The 17,985-nt window shown below is 53.1% G+C and overlaps 1 protein-coding gene across 5 annotated transcripts in view; it reads left to right on the top strand.

Moving 5' to 3' along the window:
- The window catches only part of SLC9D1 (solute carrier family 9 member D1), a 44,417-nt gene extending 42,206 nt beyond the window's left edge, over nt 1-2,211 (top strand). For all 5 annotated transcript variants that reach the window (XM_045772892.2, XM_087864927.1, XM_087864926.1 and 2 more), the window contains one exon: nt 1,575-2,211. In XM_045772892.2, the coding sequence (XP_045628848.1) occupies nt 1,575-1,688 (114 nt within the window). In that variant the 3' untranslated portion in view covers nt 1,689-2,211. The remainder of the gene's footprint in view (nt 1-1,574) is intronic.
- The last annotated feature ends 15,774 nt before the right edge of the window (nt 2,212-17,985 follow it).

The raw sequence follows: 17,985 nt of genomic DNA, 5'->3' as shown, positions 1-17,985 counted from the left end.
TTCCCAGGACCGCATCTGTGAGCCGTGTGCCTGCGCTTGGGTCTGAACTCCGAAACCATGGAAAAAGCAGAACTGGAATGTTGTTGTGTGAAAGTCCCTGGTTGGTTTGTGGAGTTTTTTCACAAAATACATTGCAGCATTGGCCTGTGTGTAAAAGGTGAGCTTGGGTTCAGAAGTGCTTCTGAAGACACCGTGTCTCCAAATTTTGGGGAGTTGGAATTAAAACTGGAATAGAAGTGATGACAGAGCCTCCTGTGTATAAAATACACGGAGGCTTTTCCCGCGTATCAACATATACGAAAGTTTGGGGCTCTTTTCATTGGCTCCCTCCTTCCCCCACCATAGTTTTAAGCGTGCATGCGCTGGGCCCTCTGCGTGGCGCCTGGAAGGTGAGCCCCCCGCCCCCCATTTGCCTCCTTCCCCTTTGTCTTTGGTCCGTTCATCCTGGGCCTGGCTCTCTCCCGTGCCGGGTGCACGCACGCCCGTGTGTGGGTCTGTGGGCACGGCCGCCCGCCGCTGTGCACTTGCCTTGTTCTCTCCAGCTTTGTTCATTTGCCCTTTGAAAACTGGCTGTGAATTAGAACTTGGTAAATGTTGTCTGATGACCCCCGGTTGTCACTTTAAATTTGACTAGCAGGACGTTTGTGCTTGGCTGTGGCCTATGGGGTCCGTGGGCCGCAGTCCGGTCCACCGTGGTAAGAGCTAATGTCCCTTAGAGCAGGGCCAGTGTGAGCCCTGAGTGACCTGAGGACTGGTGATGCTGCTGATTGAGTGCAAGGAGGGTGGACAGTAAAGGGGCTCTGCTGCAGACAGAGGCTAAATGCCGGCTCGCGGTGTAGAAGCAGCCGGGACCCCCGGCTCTGACTGCCGGGTCCCCGAGGATCGCATGTAGGCCAGCGGCCGGGAGACTGCATACCGTTTCCCCACAGACTTGTGCTTCTAGCTTAGAAACACTCAGGGCGCTCTCAGATTGGGGGTTTGTGGGCATACAAGCTCATGAACGGTAGTTTCTACCCAAACCTGACTGGACCCACCAGCACCATTCTGCATCTAGTTTTGTTTTGCCCTTTTTGTGTGCACGTGTCGGGTGGGTCCTTGAACAAGGGCGGGGGTTTGCCTGTTGCCCCCCTTAAGGTGAGCATCCTCCCTTGGGCACCCTGTTGCCAGTAAGCCCCTCCCCCCCACGAGATGCCTCCAATATCCGGTTCTGCACACCTGCTCCCTAGTTTGGGCCAAGGGATAGAGAAGTTCCTCTTGGTGCGTGGGACGTGCTGGCAAGCATTCAGAATTCCGTGCTTGTGCCCTCGTGTCTATGAGTATGAGGAAGATAGGATGAGTCTCGATTTTGAAGAAATGGTGGCTGAGGAATGACGTCTGTGCACAGGCTCCGTCCGAGGCCTGCACTGCGGCCGCGTGCTCAGTCTGCCCGCGGGGTGAGCCATGTGCACGAGTTTCCATCAGGGCCCACATCTCCCCGCACCTCACGTCCACATGTCCGCGTGCCCGTGGCTCCCTGGGGTGTGCAGGGGCGTCTCCTAGTCCTGCGCGAGACCACTGCCGCTTACCTGTTGCAGGTGTACCTCCTCATCCTGAGTGTGACCACACTCAGCCTCTTGCTGGCCCCGGTGCTGTGGAGGGCCGCCGTCACGAGGTGCGCGCCCCGGCCGGAGAGACGCTCAAGCCTCTGAGGGCCACGGCGGGACGGACAGCTTCACGAGTGAGACCCGTGTGCGGCCGCACCTCCCTGTGCGCCCGTTGCCTCGGGGACAAAGCGCCCGGTGGGAGGGGCTCCCCGTCTGCCCGGCGTGACGACCTTTACTCCGCAGTCTCGGGTCTCGCCGAGTGATTTATTCCATTCAGTGGTCATGCACAGTATAAATATAACGCCAGATTTTACGGTCACCTTGACTGTTTTGCCTGGATGTGCCTTTTTTTCTGAAGTTAATGTTAACTTTCTATTGTTACTTCATCAGTTCATGATTTTTTGGTAAAACAATCAGAAAGGTTTTTTATTTATTCAACTTTTGTGTTGCAATCTGTTGGTCAATATTTGTTATTAAACGTTTCTGTGATGTGACATTTTAATTCGGGCGGTGAGTTTGGAAGTTACTTTAGTCATTACTGTCTCTTTTCTAAAATGACAGATATCTTCTAAATGTCTATTTGTTTTTATTATAATAATTTTAAATAAAACACTCATGTCGGTTTTTATTAGATATGTCATTCTTTTAAAATATTTGTTTTGAATCACAGGAATATGCATGCTTTAATAAAGATCATTTACAATCAGGAATTAATTGAAATTTATTGGAATTTTTTTTAGATTTTTCTGTTAAACTGATCTTTGACAGTTTTCAAAAATGAGGATGATTTATACCTTGCCACATCATTCTCTAAGAGACCAAGTTAATACAGTGCTATTTGTAAAGCCTAAGTTGTAACTTTGAACTTTATATTTTGGTTACTATATGCCCCATTTCAGAGAACTCGGGGCTGGAAGGTCTGGTCCTTACAGATTCCCCGAGAGGCGCTGTGAGTGGAGTGTCCTGTCGAGATGGGCTTTAAGAGCCTAGCAGTTGGACCAGAGTCCTTACAGCGGAGGGACGCCACCTCGGGCACGACCACGACCGCAGATGTGACCGTGTGATTAACAGTGTGTGGGAGGAAGTGAGCTGCATCTGGTCTGCAGGAAATGGATAGAGAAGAGATACAGCACTGGTTTTATTCATTCTCAATCAGAGCACATCAGTGCCCTTCCCTTGAAACCACTGGGTGTGGACGCGCGGGCAGAACGCTTTCTCTTACGTGCCCAGCAGGCTGGAATCCACTCAGGACGGCCTCTGGGGTGCCTATTCTTTCATTTTCGATCCCCAGCACCTGAGGGCAGAGTCAGGAGCTCAAGAAATCGTGTTGAGTGGAAGGAGACCTATATGATGCGCTGACATAGTTTTTCCCAGAACACGGAGCCAATGTCACCGGTGGGTAAAGACGCCAAGAGGACGCGTCTCTGGAAGATGTCTGCCCGCAGGGCACCCTCCCTGGGGGGCTCCAGCCCCAGGATGTGGCCTCTTCACCTTCCACTCACCTCTCAGGGCCCATCATCCACACCCCTCCCACACAGTGAGGCCACAGAGCCGTCCCCGGCCTCGTCCTCCGTCTCTCCTCCTCATCCGGACTCGGAGAGCTCAGCTGTCCCTTCTCTGCCCCGACCAGCCACTGGGCACCCCTGGGAGCCCCTGCCGCTGCCGCCATCAGCATCTCTTCTGCGCATGGGCGAGTCCTGCTATTGATGGCACGCCGGAGGGAAGCGTGCTTGCCGACCAGCCTGGGAGTGACGTCCTCACCTTGATTTTAAAACCTGGTGTCTGCTGTGAGCCCGTTCCTAGTGGATTGACATCTGAGGTGCAGAGCTGAAGACAGAGGGGAGGGTGGGGCACCAGCTGCTGACGGCCAGTGCCTCACCGGGTCCCCGACACACGTCGTCTGGGTAGTCACCCCTCACACCCGGAGTGCTAACCCAACCCCCAGCTCCTCCGGTCCCCACGCGCATTGCGCGTGTTCCAACCTGCTGGTGCCCTCGCGCGGCCTTCCTGCTTCCTGGGTCTGAGTTCCGCCTACACTCTGGCGGGTAGGCACCCTCGTCCGTGCTGTCCTGGTGCTCTGCTGTGCGTGGGGGGCAGGATCGCGGTAAACCGCGCCCTCAGTTCCCGGGGCCTGAAGCCCCACGTGGAAGAGCTTCATTCGGCCTGAGGGAAGCCAGAGCACGTCCAGCACCATCTGGCTGGAGGCTTGAGAGCCGTGGCCGTTAGAGCAGGTCTTGCGTGGGAGGTCAGTTAGGAGAGAAGCTTGCTCAGTTTGCTTACACCATGGACACAGGAGAACACCTGTGCATCACTGACTGTGGGCAAAGCAGGCAGGGGAGGGAGGGTGCAGAGTGGAGGCAGAGCTGGCGGCCTGGTGCACGGAATGGGCCGGGGAACCGCCAACCACTCGGGAGAAAGCAGGCGGGTCGGGGGTGCCCAGGAGCGGCACGAGGTGCTGGGCTAGCAGGTGCTCAGAGGTCGGTGTGTGAGACAGCCTCCCCCACGGCTCCCGGGCCACGGGCACCAGGTGTGGCAGAGCAGAGCCCCCTTGGGGGAAGGCCGCGGCCACGTCTCCCTCGCGGTACTAATCCATGCTGCCAAAGCCTAAATGCGGAGACGGCATGGCTTCGCGGCCCCGAGCAGAGCACAGAGGCGGCCAGCATCCACTTCAGGCACAGTGTCTCCCGGGCCCAAAGTGGTTGTGCTACGTCAGAGCCCCGAGGAGGAAGGTGAGGCAGGCTCAGGCCCAGCGGCGGGGCGGGCGTGGGGGCCTCGGTGCTCAGAAGCTGCAGGTGCGGGCGTGGTGGGGCTGTGGCCCCGGGCGAGGCCGACGCTCCTGGGCTCGGGCAGGTGGTTCTTCCAGGTGACCGGTGAGGAGCAGGCAGGCAGGGAGGAGGAAGGAGAGGCCATGGTGTGCAGGCTCCGTAGGGTGGGCGGCTGCTCCAGTGTCCGACTCCGGAACTCCTGCTGGCTCCCCACACCCCTGGGACATGCCAGCCCTTGGCCCTCAGCACGAAGGTCCGGATGACCCTGCCGCTCCGTGGCTCCCAGTGCAGAGCGCCTCCGCCTGTGGGCCGGGGGCCCAGGGCTCTCCGTTCCTCCTGCGTGATGGCAGCCCCAGCCCCTGCAAGTGTCATTAATCTGGGGAATCGCCTAACCCCCACCCACGCCTCCCGGCCACACACTGGCTCCCTCTCCCCCTGCCTGCCCAGGCCGAGGTCCGCGGCTTCCGGAGGCCTGTGGCAGCAGCACCTTCGCCAGCACGGGGCCTCGAGGTTGGCTGTGGAGAGTCCGTGCGCCCTGCACGTGAGACAGGCGGAGAGGTCGGCTGCCCTGTTTCCGTCAGCTCATCCAGAAAGAGTGAGGCTTGTCTTTCTTGAGGGCAAGTAGGACCTGGTGCCCCGCAGGCCTCTGGCCTCCCTGTCCTGGCCGGAGTGAAGAGGCCTTTGCTTTGCTTGCTTTAGGGAGGAATGTGCTGAGGGGTCCAGAGGGCACTGGCCGAGGGCAGGGCCCATCCCCAGCTGCTCCAGGAGCTCATGGGGGCTCGGGCTGAACCCTGACCCTGCTGCCTGGGGATCCTGCCGACACCTGACTTTGAATGCCGCGTGAGGAATCCAGAAACGTGACATGCACGTGTTTAGAGATTTGGGGTGAACACGCCTAGGGGAGGGTGGGGGCAGGCCTTTATTAGGATGAGCCCGATGCGCCCACATCCCCGTGCTTGCTGTGAGGACACTCCCTGCCTTTAGAAACCCTGTCACGAGCTGTTTCTCACATGCAGGCCGTGTGGGCATGGGTGTGGTCGCCACAGGAAACCGTGTCGGCGCTGGGACACCCCTCCCCTGCACGGCCCCTAGCCCTGCCTCCCCGGCCCTTCAGCGTTCACCGTGGTGCTCGCTTCCTTCCCCGAGGAGCCGTTAGTGGCGTGAACGCTTCCCAGAAGTACTGTGTTCTGTGGTCTTTTACTCAACCGCGTGTTTCTGACTCATCCTGATGCTGAGTCTGAGACAGACATTCTCACCCTCTGTGACCGTCCCTTCCGTGAAGACGCTGCAAAGTGCTTCTGTCACCAGCAGCGTCCCAGCATTGTCACCACGGCATAGTTTTGGAAATGCTCAGCGAGGGGAGAGGCAGGGGGGCCTCACACATGGCCTCGGGGTCTTTGACTCCTGCAAGGAGACACAGCAGCGTTCGTGTGCACGCAGGTGTGGGTGCCCAAGTGCTTCTCAGGCGGCACGTTAGCACCTACCTGGCGGTGGTCAGCCTTTGTCACCTCCTCCACGGGACGCTCATGAGCCTCGAGAGACTCTCTGTTGGCCTGTGTTGAGGCACTAGTCCCAGGGCAGGGGTGAAGTGGCGTAAGGAGCGACCTGAAAACGCCTGACCCGTGGTGGATGCAGCTGCGTCACAGGCGGGTCCCTGGGGACGCCCAGTGTCGTCCAGAGCCAGCACGGCTCTGTCCTGATGGAGCCCAGATCCCGTCCGTCCGGACTGGGGCCTGAAAATGAGTGTTTCTGACGCATTTCCAGGCAGTGCTGGTGCGGCTGGGCTGGGAGCACACAGGAGAGACAGCCGTCCAGCTCATGGTGGCCCTAGCTGGGCCTTTGCTGACTGAACACGTGGACCCAGATGCAAAGACAAAGGCCTCCGAGCCAGGAATGGAGTCTGGAACAGAGCTGCCGCGGCACTGGGCTCCGAGGACCACTGCGCAGCGTCTCTCCAACAGCGGACTCTGGTGGAAGAGGCATCCCCTGGAGTGGATTGTGGCTGCGGGAGCACAGCCACCCAGCCAGGCAAGTGCTGTTGCCGTCTCTGGCTCCGTCACACATGCGCGTCACGTGCGCGTGTTGGCCAGTCAGAGAGTTTGAAGCCGCTGGCATAAGGGAGGAAGGTCGGGGAGGGCAGAACGCAGGTGCTTCCTGGGGCTGAGGGGGCCGTGGGGCCTCGGGAGTGGCTTGGGGGGGGCGCTCAGGAGACCCTGGCTTCCAGCACCTTCTGCCCCGACCAGGCGCCAGGCGGGCACCACCATGGCGTCCAGCGCACAGAGGGAGGCCGCGTGCGGCCGGCGTGCTCAGGTGCTTCTCAGGGAGCGGCCGTGTGTCCTGCCCGGACAGGGGGAGCCGGGGTGCAGGCTGCACGCCGGGGGAGCACCAGTTGTCCATACGAAGCAAGTCACTGGAATCTCTTATTATTTCCCGATTTATGAATGAAATCAAGTGTGGAGAAATGAGCCAAGAACTTGGCGTGCACACAGGCGAGGCGGGCGCGAGGACAGAAGGGAGCATTTGTAAGCAAAGGGGCACCATTATTTCAAAACAAGGGGTGTTCGAGAGGGAGGGGAGCACATCGAGCTCTGCACTCTGCCTGCGTCCCCTGGGGGGACGACCCGCGGGAGGTGCTTTTATGGGCTTGCTGTTACCTCAAACCCGCTTCAGGGATCAAAGTGCCGCCTCAGCATGGATCCCTCACATGGGGGTCGGGCGACGTTTTGAGATGTGTTTCCTCCCCTAAATTCCCTTTTCTTCCCTCAAAGTGGACTCCAGCGTCTCAGGGTGGATCACAACGGTCCCGAGGACAGAGCTAGCTTGCCGGTCTTCCGGGCGTTTTACAAAAGCCCTCCAAAGTTTAGAGGCTCGACCGAGAAGGTAGAAGGAGGGTGAATTTGCACATCGAGACGGAGGCTGGGGAGCCGTCCATGTGGGCTAAGGACGGGACCCAGCAGTCTCACGAAGGACCCCATGCACCCGTGGCGTCTGACTCGGGACACCGGCCATGACCGTGCGCATCCTGGGCAGAGAAAACCCCAAGAACAAGAGGAAAGCTCGCAGGAGCCCAGTGGACGGACACTGAGCCTGAACATAGGCCGGCTGTCCAAGGGTGCCGTCCGTCAGCCCCGGGACTGTGCACCGGGCTCCCGCGCGGGCAGCAAGCCGCTAGCTCAGCCACGCTAGTGTCCGCCGCTCGGCCGCCAGCTCCAGCACGCGGCCTGGACCCTTTCCAGGTTCGTGCACGGTTCCAAATTCCTTTTGATAGCTGCCGTTTTCCCGCAAACCTTTCCTTGAAATGTGAAGATTAGAGAAAGAGGGTGGACACAAACCCAGGAGAACTGAAAAGTGGAGGGTACTCTGAAATGACAGTTTGGAGGTCAGCAAGTCAGCAAGAGGTCGGGCCTCACGATCTGAGATTGTAAAGCAGGAAGGTCGGTCCGCCTTCCTTGTAGGCCGCTCTGCAAGGCCACCGGTCCTCCATCCCTGACGCTGGGAACCCCGTCAGCCCTGGTGCCACCGCTGCGGGGGCAGAAGCCAGGCCTCGGGGAAGTGGACAGGGGCGCACTCCGCTGGGGTCGTCGGGTGCCTGCACTTTTGCCGCGCTCGCCGTCCTGACCGCGCTGCACACTGTGGTCCAGGTCACGGGCTTCCAGAAATTAGCTAAGGCCGCCCGGCAAGAAGGAACTTTCCGGGCTGAATGAAGGACCATCAACTCCCACTTGCAGGTTTCCAGATTCACGCCTGCTCCTCAGCTTTCCCTGAGTAAAGGGCACAAGCCGGCCGTTCCTGCGAGCTGACGTCTGCCTTCTGTCCCACGACGGTCTCTTCTGTGTTTCCATCGCACGCGTTCCCGAGACACCTCGTTGCACCAGGAACGAGTGCTTGGCAAGCACTGAAAACCGACACTCCGTTTTTGACTGCTCCCCGGCGCGTCTGACCCACTTATAGGATCCAAAATACACTTCACCTGCCGTTTGTGGCCATCTAACTCTGCTGTCGTCCCCGTCATGCTGACGGCTCTTGATTGTCTGTGTTTATTCTGGTCCAACATCCACGTTGAACTAACTCGCAGAGAATTTAACCCCCCAGAGAGGGAGACGAGGCTGGGGTGCCAGGCCACTGAGGCTCCTACCAGCACTGAGTGGCAACTGTGTGTACATGTCACTGGCCTAGTTTGAGGACCGTGGACGTCGTTAGGTCTGGACCCTCCCCTCCTCCCACCGGAAGGACTGGAGCTTGGCTCGCCACCCAGTGAACCTGCCTTGTTACAGAGACCCCAGGACACTGACACAGGCTTCCTGTGCCTGCTCAGGAATGAGGACTTGCTTCCCTCTTCGGCCCTGCATCCTCGTGGCTACAGGACTTGGGAGACCCGGTGGGTGTGTAGGACGACCGGGGCCAGCCCTGGGGCCAGCCACCTGCAGGCTCAGCTGGAACAAGGGCCCCGAGGGTCTGCACAGGAGCGGCCCCAGGTGCGGCTCCGGGCATGGGTGTAGCAGGACTTCATGGTGGGGTGGGGGCCTCAGCGGGGGCAGGGCTTTGGATGAATGCGGGGTGGGGGAGGGGGGCGCCGCAGGCTGGAGTGGGCGGGGCTTCAGAGGGGGCTCCAAGGTGTGGGGCGGGGCCGCGGGGGGGGGCGGGACAAAGGGACCCCAAGTCCCTGCAGCTTGTGGGCGTGGGCCTCCTTGGGGCCCCTCCACCTGCCGCCCTGCAGACCCAGAGCCCAAAGGTTGGTGCGACTCTGTCCCATTGGGTTCCCCTGGCTGCATGTGGGAGTTGCTGCCCCTTTCCCATAGGTGACACATGAGCTCGGGCTGCCCAGCCTGTCATTCGGTCAGTTCACAGAGTCCTCCCAGCTTGGGGTGGGCTTTCCTCCATCAGGCAGGTGCTCTAGGAGAAGTTATACCAAGTGACAGAACGTAAAGGACTAAGTTTCTGCGAGTACAAGTGTGTGCGTGTGTATGGACAGGTAGGTACATAGGTGAGTGTAGACGAGTGATGGACATGATAGGTGGGTATAGAAGTAGACACACGGGCAGATGGAGAGACATATGGTAGGTGACAGGTGGAGAGGCAGCCAGCAGCCCCCTGGCTCGCAGCACCGGAACGCCCACCAGCTGGCGGCTGGGGGCCCCTCTGCACCATTCAGACAGGGACTACGGGAACGCCGTCAAAGCACACGGCATTTCCCACCCTGACCCAGCGTGGCCTTGGGCTCAGACGGCCAACACTACTTTTAAGACCTGGCATTAGAAATTTTCACATTGGGGCGCCTGGGTGGCTCAGTCGTTAAGCATCTGCCTTCGGCTCAGGGCGTGATCCCGAAGTCCTGAGATCGAGCCCCATATCAGGCTCCTCCGCTATGAGCCTGCTTCTTCCTCTCCCACTCCCCCTGCTTGTGTTCCCTCTCTCGCTGGCTGTCTCTCTCTGTCAAATAAATAAATAAATAAAAGTCTTAAAAAAAAAAAAAAGAAATTTTCACATTTCTTGTTTTAAAATGGGTCGCGGTGCGGGTGGGGGGTCAGTGGGAGGTTGGGGTGCAGGTGCCCGTGGTAGTGTTGGTGTGCGGGAGCTGGGCCGTATGAGTGGAGAGGGCCCCTACCCGTGATGAAGGCGCTGGGTCTCCATCCTCTCAGAGACCTGCCTGGTGCGGGGGCCAAGCGGGCTGTGAGCAGGCAGGTGGGCGGGACCGCGGGGAACGGGGCCCTGACTCTGGCTTCCGTGCAAGGCTGGGATTGTGCACTACAGGCATAAATTAAACCTCTTGGGATTACAAATAAAAATCATGGAACACTGATTAGAAGCCGAGGCTCTGCGTGGCTGCACAGAGTGGGTGTGGGACACAGGAACCAACCCCAGCACTCTCCCCACAGGCACGGACACTCCGACAGCCATTCCAGTGAGAATATATGAGTGAAAGCATCTTATCCTATGATTGTACGTGTGGGTTTTAAAAGGCACCTTTACTTCCCTTCATGGCTGAATGCCCAGGGCACCTTCGGAACCTCCGGAGTCCTCCACTGAACTCTAGCGACCTCTGCTCTTCGCCGGTCCCAGGCGAGGGATTTTCACTTTGAGATAAAAGGTGGGGGTGGCGGGAAGCTGTTGCCCACATGGGCCACTGGAGAGCACCCCCCTCCCAAGCATCTTCTCTTCTGGGGTCGGCTCGCGGGTGTCGACGGCTGTAGGGTTCGGCCACCTGCTGCTCCAATCCTGATCCCTGGCCAGGGTTCTGGTCAGTCTAGAGTTGAGGTCGAGGCCCTCAGCTCTGTCCAGCACACATCTCATTCTCTCTCCCCGCCACGGAAGCGGCCGTCGCCAGCCACATGTGGGCGGGTGCAAGCCCCTGCTCAGGTCACCAGCCGGGTCTGGTTCTGTGGCTGGCTCTCGAGGGAAAGCTGCCGAAAAGGCACGGGGACCTCTTCCCCACAGCCTGAGGCTCCGAGACCATGGTCAGCAGGAGCTGGCGGGAGAGGGGGTGCGGCAGCCCCAGCCACCGGCCCTGCTGGGTCCGGAGCCTCTAGTGACATCATCTACCAGATGCGATGTGAAAAGGACATGGAGCAGATGGGTGAGTTTGAGGTCCCCTGGCTAATGATCCTGCAGCCCCAGGTGGTCGTGCAGAAGCCTTTTGCCTGGGAGGCTGGGTGGGGGTTGGGTGGGTCATGTTAACACTCACACTGTCTTGTTGTCGTGGGACCGTTCTAAATCAGAGAGGAAGAGTACACTGGGCTCTGCCTGGTGTTGTCCGAGGCACCACGGAAGCTGACGCAGGGCACCCCACCCCTGCCGGCAGCACCCCCGACCTTGACCCCGGCTCCAGCTCCACTCCCTAGCCTTCCTCCACCACCCACCTGTGGTTTGGGCCAGACACCTGGGTGTGGGGGGGGGCAGGTAGCAAGTGAGAATTTCCTTTAAACATCCCTTTGGTGTCTCCTTGAAAGGCTGAGCACTGGCTGACCCTGCGGCTTGCTCATCGCCAACTGGACTGGCCCCCGAAATGGGTCTGGTGTCGATTTCCTCCTTAGTTTCCAGTTTAGTTCCATCTGGACCTATTTTCCTGTGTCCTCAGCAGAACAGATCTCAACTCCTCCAGCCAGCAGCCCCCACTGACACCCACACGGCTCCCCTCCCTGACCCCGTGGGTCCCAGGCCCCCACCCACCCACCCCGACAGACTCCAGGCCACTTTATGGCCCATTTCCTTCGTCCATCAGTCAGAGGAGGTGGTTAGACAAGACGGCTGCCGTGGGGAATCTTTTTTCCTGTAAGGACACCAAGGAGCAAGAAGAGCACGCGGAGGAAGGAAAGCGGCCAGAGCAGAAAGAAATCACAGACACGCCCCCGCAGCTGGAGGGCAGGCGGCGGGAGGGGCGAGAGGAGCCGGAGGCAGATGGGGCCGTGGGGTGGGCTCTGAGCCTCGGCTGGCTTCCACACTGCAGGGGTGCACCGCCCCTGGGGCCAGATGGCCCATTCCTTGAAAGAAGCCAGAAATCTGGAACTCTGTGTAGAATCCTGTGAGCTGTGAATGTCGGCAACATTTTTTACTTTTATTTTTCCTTTTTAATCTTGGATAGGGCAAACCGTCCGTTTGCAGCTTTCATACCAAGAGATGTTTCCTGGGTTTTTTAAACTAAGATTTTGTTTTATATATTTATACAGAAAAGTAGAAAATGCCAGACAAAAGAAAGAGTGCTTGTATTTCACTGCTAAAAATAACTATATAAAGTGAGAAGGGAAAGCAGTCCCAAGATCTCCAGTCTCTGGTCTGACCGGAGTCTGGTCACCAAAGGGGAACTGGGCCAACGTGGGCTGGAGTGGTCCTCGGGCCAGAATGTGCAGGGCCAAGTGGGCAGAGGTGGGTGATATAGTTTTGGAATATAGGTGAGGTTCGGTGGGGTGAGGTCTGGAGCCGATGGCCAAGAAGGAATTCTTGAGGCAACTTTGGTGCAAAAAAGGTGGTTTATTACAGCACGGGGACAGGCCCCGTGGGCAGAAAGAGCTGCTGCCCCGGGTTGTGAGGGTGGCTGATTATATACCATGGGGCTGGGGGAGGTGAGGAAAAGGGAGGTTTCAGAGGAACTTTCATACACTAAAGAGGACCTACAAGACCCCGGAGGCCTTGCCTTTGTCAAGTACGGGTGGTTTCTCCCTCTAGCAAGGCTTTAATGAGCAGAGAGTTGGCGGCTTCCTGGGAGAATGTCACACTGGCTCACCCCGGAGTGGGGGTGGGGGTAGCAGGGTGTCAGCCTGTGCTTTGTCCTCAGCCAGCCTGTGGCTCCCTCATCAGCAGGAACTGAAGTAACACTGAGATGTCTCAGGCGTTGGACCTCAGGTGGAATGACCAGGGCCGTCGGGACCTCTGTTCCCACATGCTGGTGCGTGCTTGGTTCAGTGTGTTTGTCTGCTGAGCATAAATCCTCGTGCAGCCTCACCCAGCGGAGGATAAACACTCCTCAAGAGAAGTGACTACTAACCCAGATTTGGTGCTTACCAGCCTCTCTAGCTGCTTCCTTTTTGTTTTCTCTTACACATATGACGTGCGCGTGCGCTCTGAGTCTGTTGTCTGTCAGCTGTCAGTGGGGTGGGTACGTGGGCGTGAGGGACGATCTACCTCATTTGTGTTCGGTGCTGCTTCTGATCCTGTTGTGGGTACACGTCCCTGTTGGGTCTCCTGCTGTTGGACCTTGAACTGTGGTTCACTTTTTGGTAGTGTAAACCCTGATGCTGAGTGTGCCCCCGGATACACCCTAGAAGCAGCATGGCTGGGCAGTAGGGTATGGGAATACTCAACCTAATAAGATAATGCCAAATTATTCTCAAAAGTGATGACATCAGTTTACATCCCTACTAGCTGTGTGTAAGGGATATGACTGATCCACAGCCTTTCCAATACTTGCTGTTGTCAGACTTGCACAGCAAGTGGGTATAAACCGATTTCTGCTTGAGCTCTTCATTTGCATTCCCCTGATAATTAATAAGACTAAGAATCAATTCAAATGTATATATGTTGGCCAATTTATAATACTGACTCTGCCAATCCATGAGCGTAGCAGATCCTTCCATTTACTTAATTCTTCTTTAGTTTTTGTAGACTTCTGTGCAGGGGTCTTATGTATTTTTTTCATTACCTTTATTCCTAGGTATTTTACATTTTGGATCCATTGCTCAATGGCATTTTAAAAAGCTGTCTATTGCCATATAACGTACCTACATAAAGGTGCAAATATCACAAATTTACAGCTTCAGGAACTTTCACCGAACACACCTATGTAACCTGTGCCCAGCTCAAGAACCTTATCCGCACCCAACGACCCTGCATAGAGGGGTATTCTCTTCCATTCATTTCTACCCCCACAAGTAATCACAGGTGACCTGGCTTACTTTTGCTTACTTGGTACTTTGTAATAATGGACTCACACAAAATGTAGTCTTTTGGGTCAGGCAACTTTTGCTCAAAGTGGTGTGAGGAAGTTGACCCAAGTGTTGCCTGTGGTCATGGACATTCCTTCCAAGTGTACCTGTATCACAGCTTTTCCTTCTACAAAGGGGCAGCAGGGAGGTGCCCCTGGGGCCATTACACATAGTGCTCCTGGAAGCGCTCTAGAAGAGTCTTTGGTAGACGTATGCACTTACTTTTCTTGGATCTACTCTTGGAATGCCGTTGCTGGGTCACAGAGCACTTGTATGCTTGACTTGATTAGGAAATATCAAGCAGTTTTCCAAAGCGATTTGAACATGTTACTCCTAGCAGCAAGGTATGACAGTTCCAGGTGTACCACATTTTTATCAACAGTTTTTATTATCAACCCCTTGTTTTTGGGTGTGAGATGGTATCCTACAGTGGTTTTAATTTGCATTTTCCTGATTGCTAAGGAAGTTGGAAACATTTTCACATGCTTCTTAGTTATTCAGATTTCTTCTTTAATATAATAGTTCAAGTTTTTGACAATTAACAGAGTTCTTTACGTTTTATTTATTGATTTGTAGTTGTTCTTTGCATAGGAGTTTTTATCAGAAATACCGATTGTGAATACGTTCCCTAGTCTATGGATGTCTTCTAAACTTGCTTTTGATGAAAAAGAGTTTTAACTTTTGATAAAGTTTAATTTACACATTTTTTTCTTTTGTTGTTAGTGCCATATTTGTCCTATTTTTAAAACCCTTGCCTATTCCAAGGTCCTGTTTTCTTCTAGAAAATTTAAATTAAGCTTTCAGAAATTATTTTTTTGAGTTTGGTATGAGTACAGATCAAAGTTTATTTTTTTCCACATGGAAATCCAGTAGATTCAGCACCATTTATTGGAAAGACTTTCTTTTCCCTGTTGAATTACATCAATGCCTTTTTTGAAAATCAAGTAACTGTAAACATGTGGGTCTGTTGGGATTTTCTATTCCGTCTCCTTGATCTGTTTATCCTTTGTCACATCACATTGTCTAAATGTGGCATCAAAATCTGGTAGTGCAAATCCTTCAACAGTACTGTTCTTCAGATTGTCTTGATATTGTAAGATGTTGGTATTAAATATAAATTTTGAAATCAGATTGTCACTGGAAAATCTGAAAATACATGGAGATTAAACAACACATTTCTAAAAAACACATGGATAAGGAAGAAATCTCAAGAGAAATTTAAAAGTATTTTGAACAAAATGAAAATGAAAACATGACTTACCTCATTTGTGGTATGCAGTGAAAGCAGTGCTTAGAGGGGAACTGACAGCACTGAGTGCACACAGTCAAGAAGAAGAAAGATTTAAAACCGGTCACCAAAGCTTCCACCCTGGGAAGCTGAAAAAAGAAGAGCAAATTAAATCCAAAGTAAGCAGAAGAAAGTAAATTACAAACCTAGACCAGATGTCAATGCAATTGAAAACAGGAGGACATCAATAGAGAAAATCAATGAAACCAAAAGCTCTTTCTTTGAAAATATCAATAAAATCATAAAATTCTAGCTGGGCTAAGAAAAAAAAAGAGAAGACACAAATTACTAATATCAGAAACAAAAGAAGGGACATTACTACAGATCCCATGGACATTAAAAGGATAAGAAAGGACTATTATGGGGGCGCCTGGGTGGCTCAGTCGGTTGAGTGTCTGCCTTCCGGTCATGATCTTGGGGTCCTGGGATCAAGTCCCACATTGGGCTCCCTGCTCAACAGAGAGTCTGCTTCTCCCTCTCTCTCTCTGTCGTTCCCCCTGATTGTGCTCTCTCTCTCCGTGTCAAGTAAATAAATAAAATCTTTAAAAAAAAAAAGTTATGAACAACTCCTTGCCCACAAACCCACAGATGTGATAACCCAGATGAAATGAACTAATTCCTTAAAAGACACTGTAGTGTTAAGTGACATTAAGCTATTTTTTCTCTTCTTTTAAATTAAAAATCAATTTAATTAACATATAGTGTATTATTAGTTTTAGAGGTAGAGTTCAATGATTCATCAGTTGCATACAACACCCAGTGCTCACTCCATCATGTGCCCTCTTTAATGCCCATCGTCCAGTTACCCCATCCCCCCACCTACCTCCCTTCCAGCAGCCCTCAGTTTGTTTCCTAGAGTTAAGAGTCTCTTATGGTTTGTCTCCCTCTCTGATTTCGTCTCATTTTATTTTTCCTTCCTTTTCCCTATGTTTATCTGGTTTTTTTCTCAAATTCCACGTATGAATGAAATCATATGGTATTTGTCTTTCTCTCACTGACTTATTTCACTTAGCCTAATATGTTCTAGTTCCATCCACATTGTTGCAAAGGGCAAGATTTCATTCTTTTTTTTTTAAAGATTTTTTAAAATTTTATTTATTTGTCAGAGAGAGAGAGAGAGCACAAGCAGGGGGAGTGGCAGGCAGAAGGATAAGCAGGCTCCCCGCTGAGCAAGGACCCTGATATAGGACTTGATCCCAGGACCCTGGGAGCAATACCTGAGCCGAAGGCAGATGCTTCACTGACTGAGCCACCCAGACATCCCAAGATTTCACTTTTTTTGATGGCTGAGTAATATTCCATTGTATATATACACAACATCTTCTTTATCCAGTCATCTGACATGAAGCTTTTGATTACTGAGGCATCCATTTCAAAAGACATCTGTCTTGAATAAACATATCTCCCCCTGTATGACACAGCTTCCAGCCAAAACAAAACAAAAACCAGATAAGGAACGAGGTCAGCCCCAGACATGAAGGTCCCTCTTTCAGAAAGCTCTGGGTAACCTAGGTAACAGTGTGAAGGACTCCATATCTCCCTTCAGTGCCCTAATTCCCACTCTTATGTGTTAAGTTAGCCAGAAAAGAAGCAGAAAAGCCCTAGACACCCTGTCCTTGGGTCCTACTAAAGGCAGAGCCCCAGATGCATGTGCTCTCTCTTTACCTGTGATCTCACTGGGTGGTCCTTGGGTGTTCCGTGTATCCTCCAGGAATTGTGAGTAATAAATCTTGTTCCTCAAACCAACTGATGGTTTTTGTGGAAGTGCATCCTGTGGCCATAAGAATACAAGGGTCAGTCCTCATATTGGCCCTGGCGGGGAATGTCTGTGGGCTCACTATGAATAACATGAGCCCGGATGAGTGCCTCAGGCATTCCTAGTCCCGATAATTAATAACCTTCCCAAACAGAAAGCACCAAGTTCGTGTAGGTTCACAGTGAATTCTACCAAACATTTAAGAAAGAAATAGTACTAAAATCTACAATAGGCTAAAGAGGAAAATCACATTATCCTCTCAATACACACAGAAGAAACATTTGACAAACTCCAATACTCATTCATGATTTTAAAATACTCTTAGCAAACTAGCGATAGAAGAGAATTTACTCAAATTGATAGTAAACACCTACAAAAAACCTACAGCTAGCATCACAGTTAATAGTGAGAAACTCAAAGCTTTCCCACTAAGATCAAGAACAAGACGAGAGGGGCCCCTGGGGGGCTCAGTCAGTTAAGCATCTGCTTTTGGCTCAGGTCATGATCTTGGGGTCTTGGGATCAAGCCCTGTGTTGGGCTCCCTGCTCACAGGGGAGCCTGCTTCTCCCTCTGCTTCTGCCCCTCCACCCTCTCATGCTCTCTCTCTCTTTCTCGCTCTCTCATAAATAAATAAAATCGTAAAAAAAAAAAAAAGAACAAGGGAAGAATGTTCTCTCTCACCCCTCCTTTTCAACATTTTACTGGAAGTCCTAGCTAATGCAAAAAGACCAAAAAAAAAAAAAAAAGAGGAAGAAGAAGAAAAAGAAAAGGTGCAAAGATTGGTAAGAAAGAAAGAAAACTATCTTTGTTTGCTGATGACAGGACTGTCTGTGTAGCAAATCCAGAAGAGTTGCCGAGAAACTCTGGAGTTAATAAGCAATTATAACAAAGTTACAGGGTACAGGGTGAGTATACAAAAGTCAGTTGCTTATATGCCAGCAATGAACAAGTAGAGTTTGAAATAAAAAAACTTAATACCACTTATGTTAGTACCCCCAAAATGAAATACTTAGGTATAAACAGAACAAAATATGTATAAACTCTACATGAGAAAAACTATAAAATTCTGATGAAAGATACCAAAGAACTATAAATAAATGGAGAGATATTCTATGTCCATGAATCCGAAGCCTCATTCATAATGTCGGGGTGTCAGCTCTTCCCAACTTTATCTATA

The sequence above is a fragment of the Ursus americanus genome, chromosome 10 (assembly GCF_024610735.1).
Source record: "Ursus americanus isolate L20-20 chromosome 10, mUrsAme1.1.p, whole genome shotgun sequence".
In the NCBI taxonomy this organism is placed as follows: Eukaryota; Metazoa; Chordata; class Mammalia; order Carnivora; family Ursidae; genus Ursus; species Ursus americanus.
This window is presented reverse-complemented; position numbering and strand designations above follow the sequence as displayed.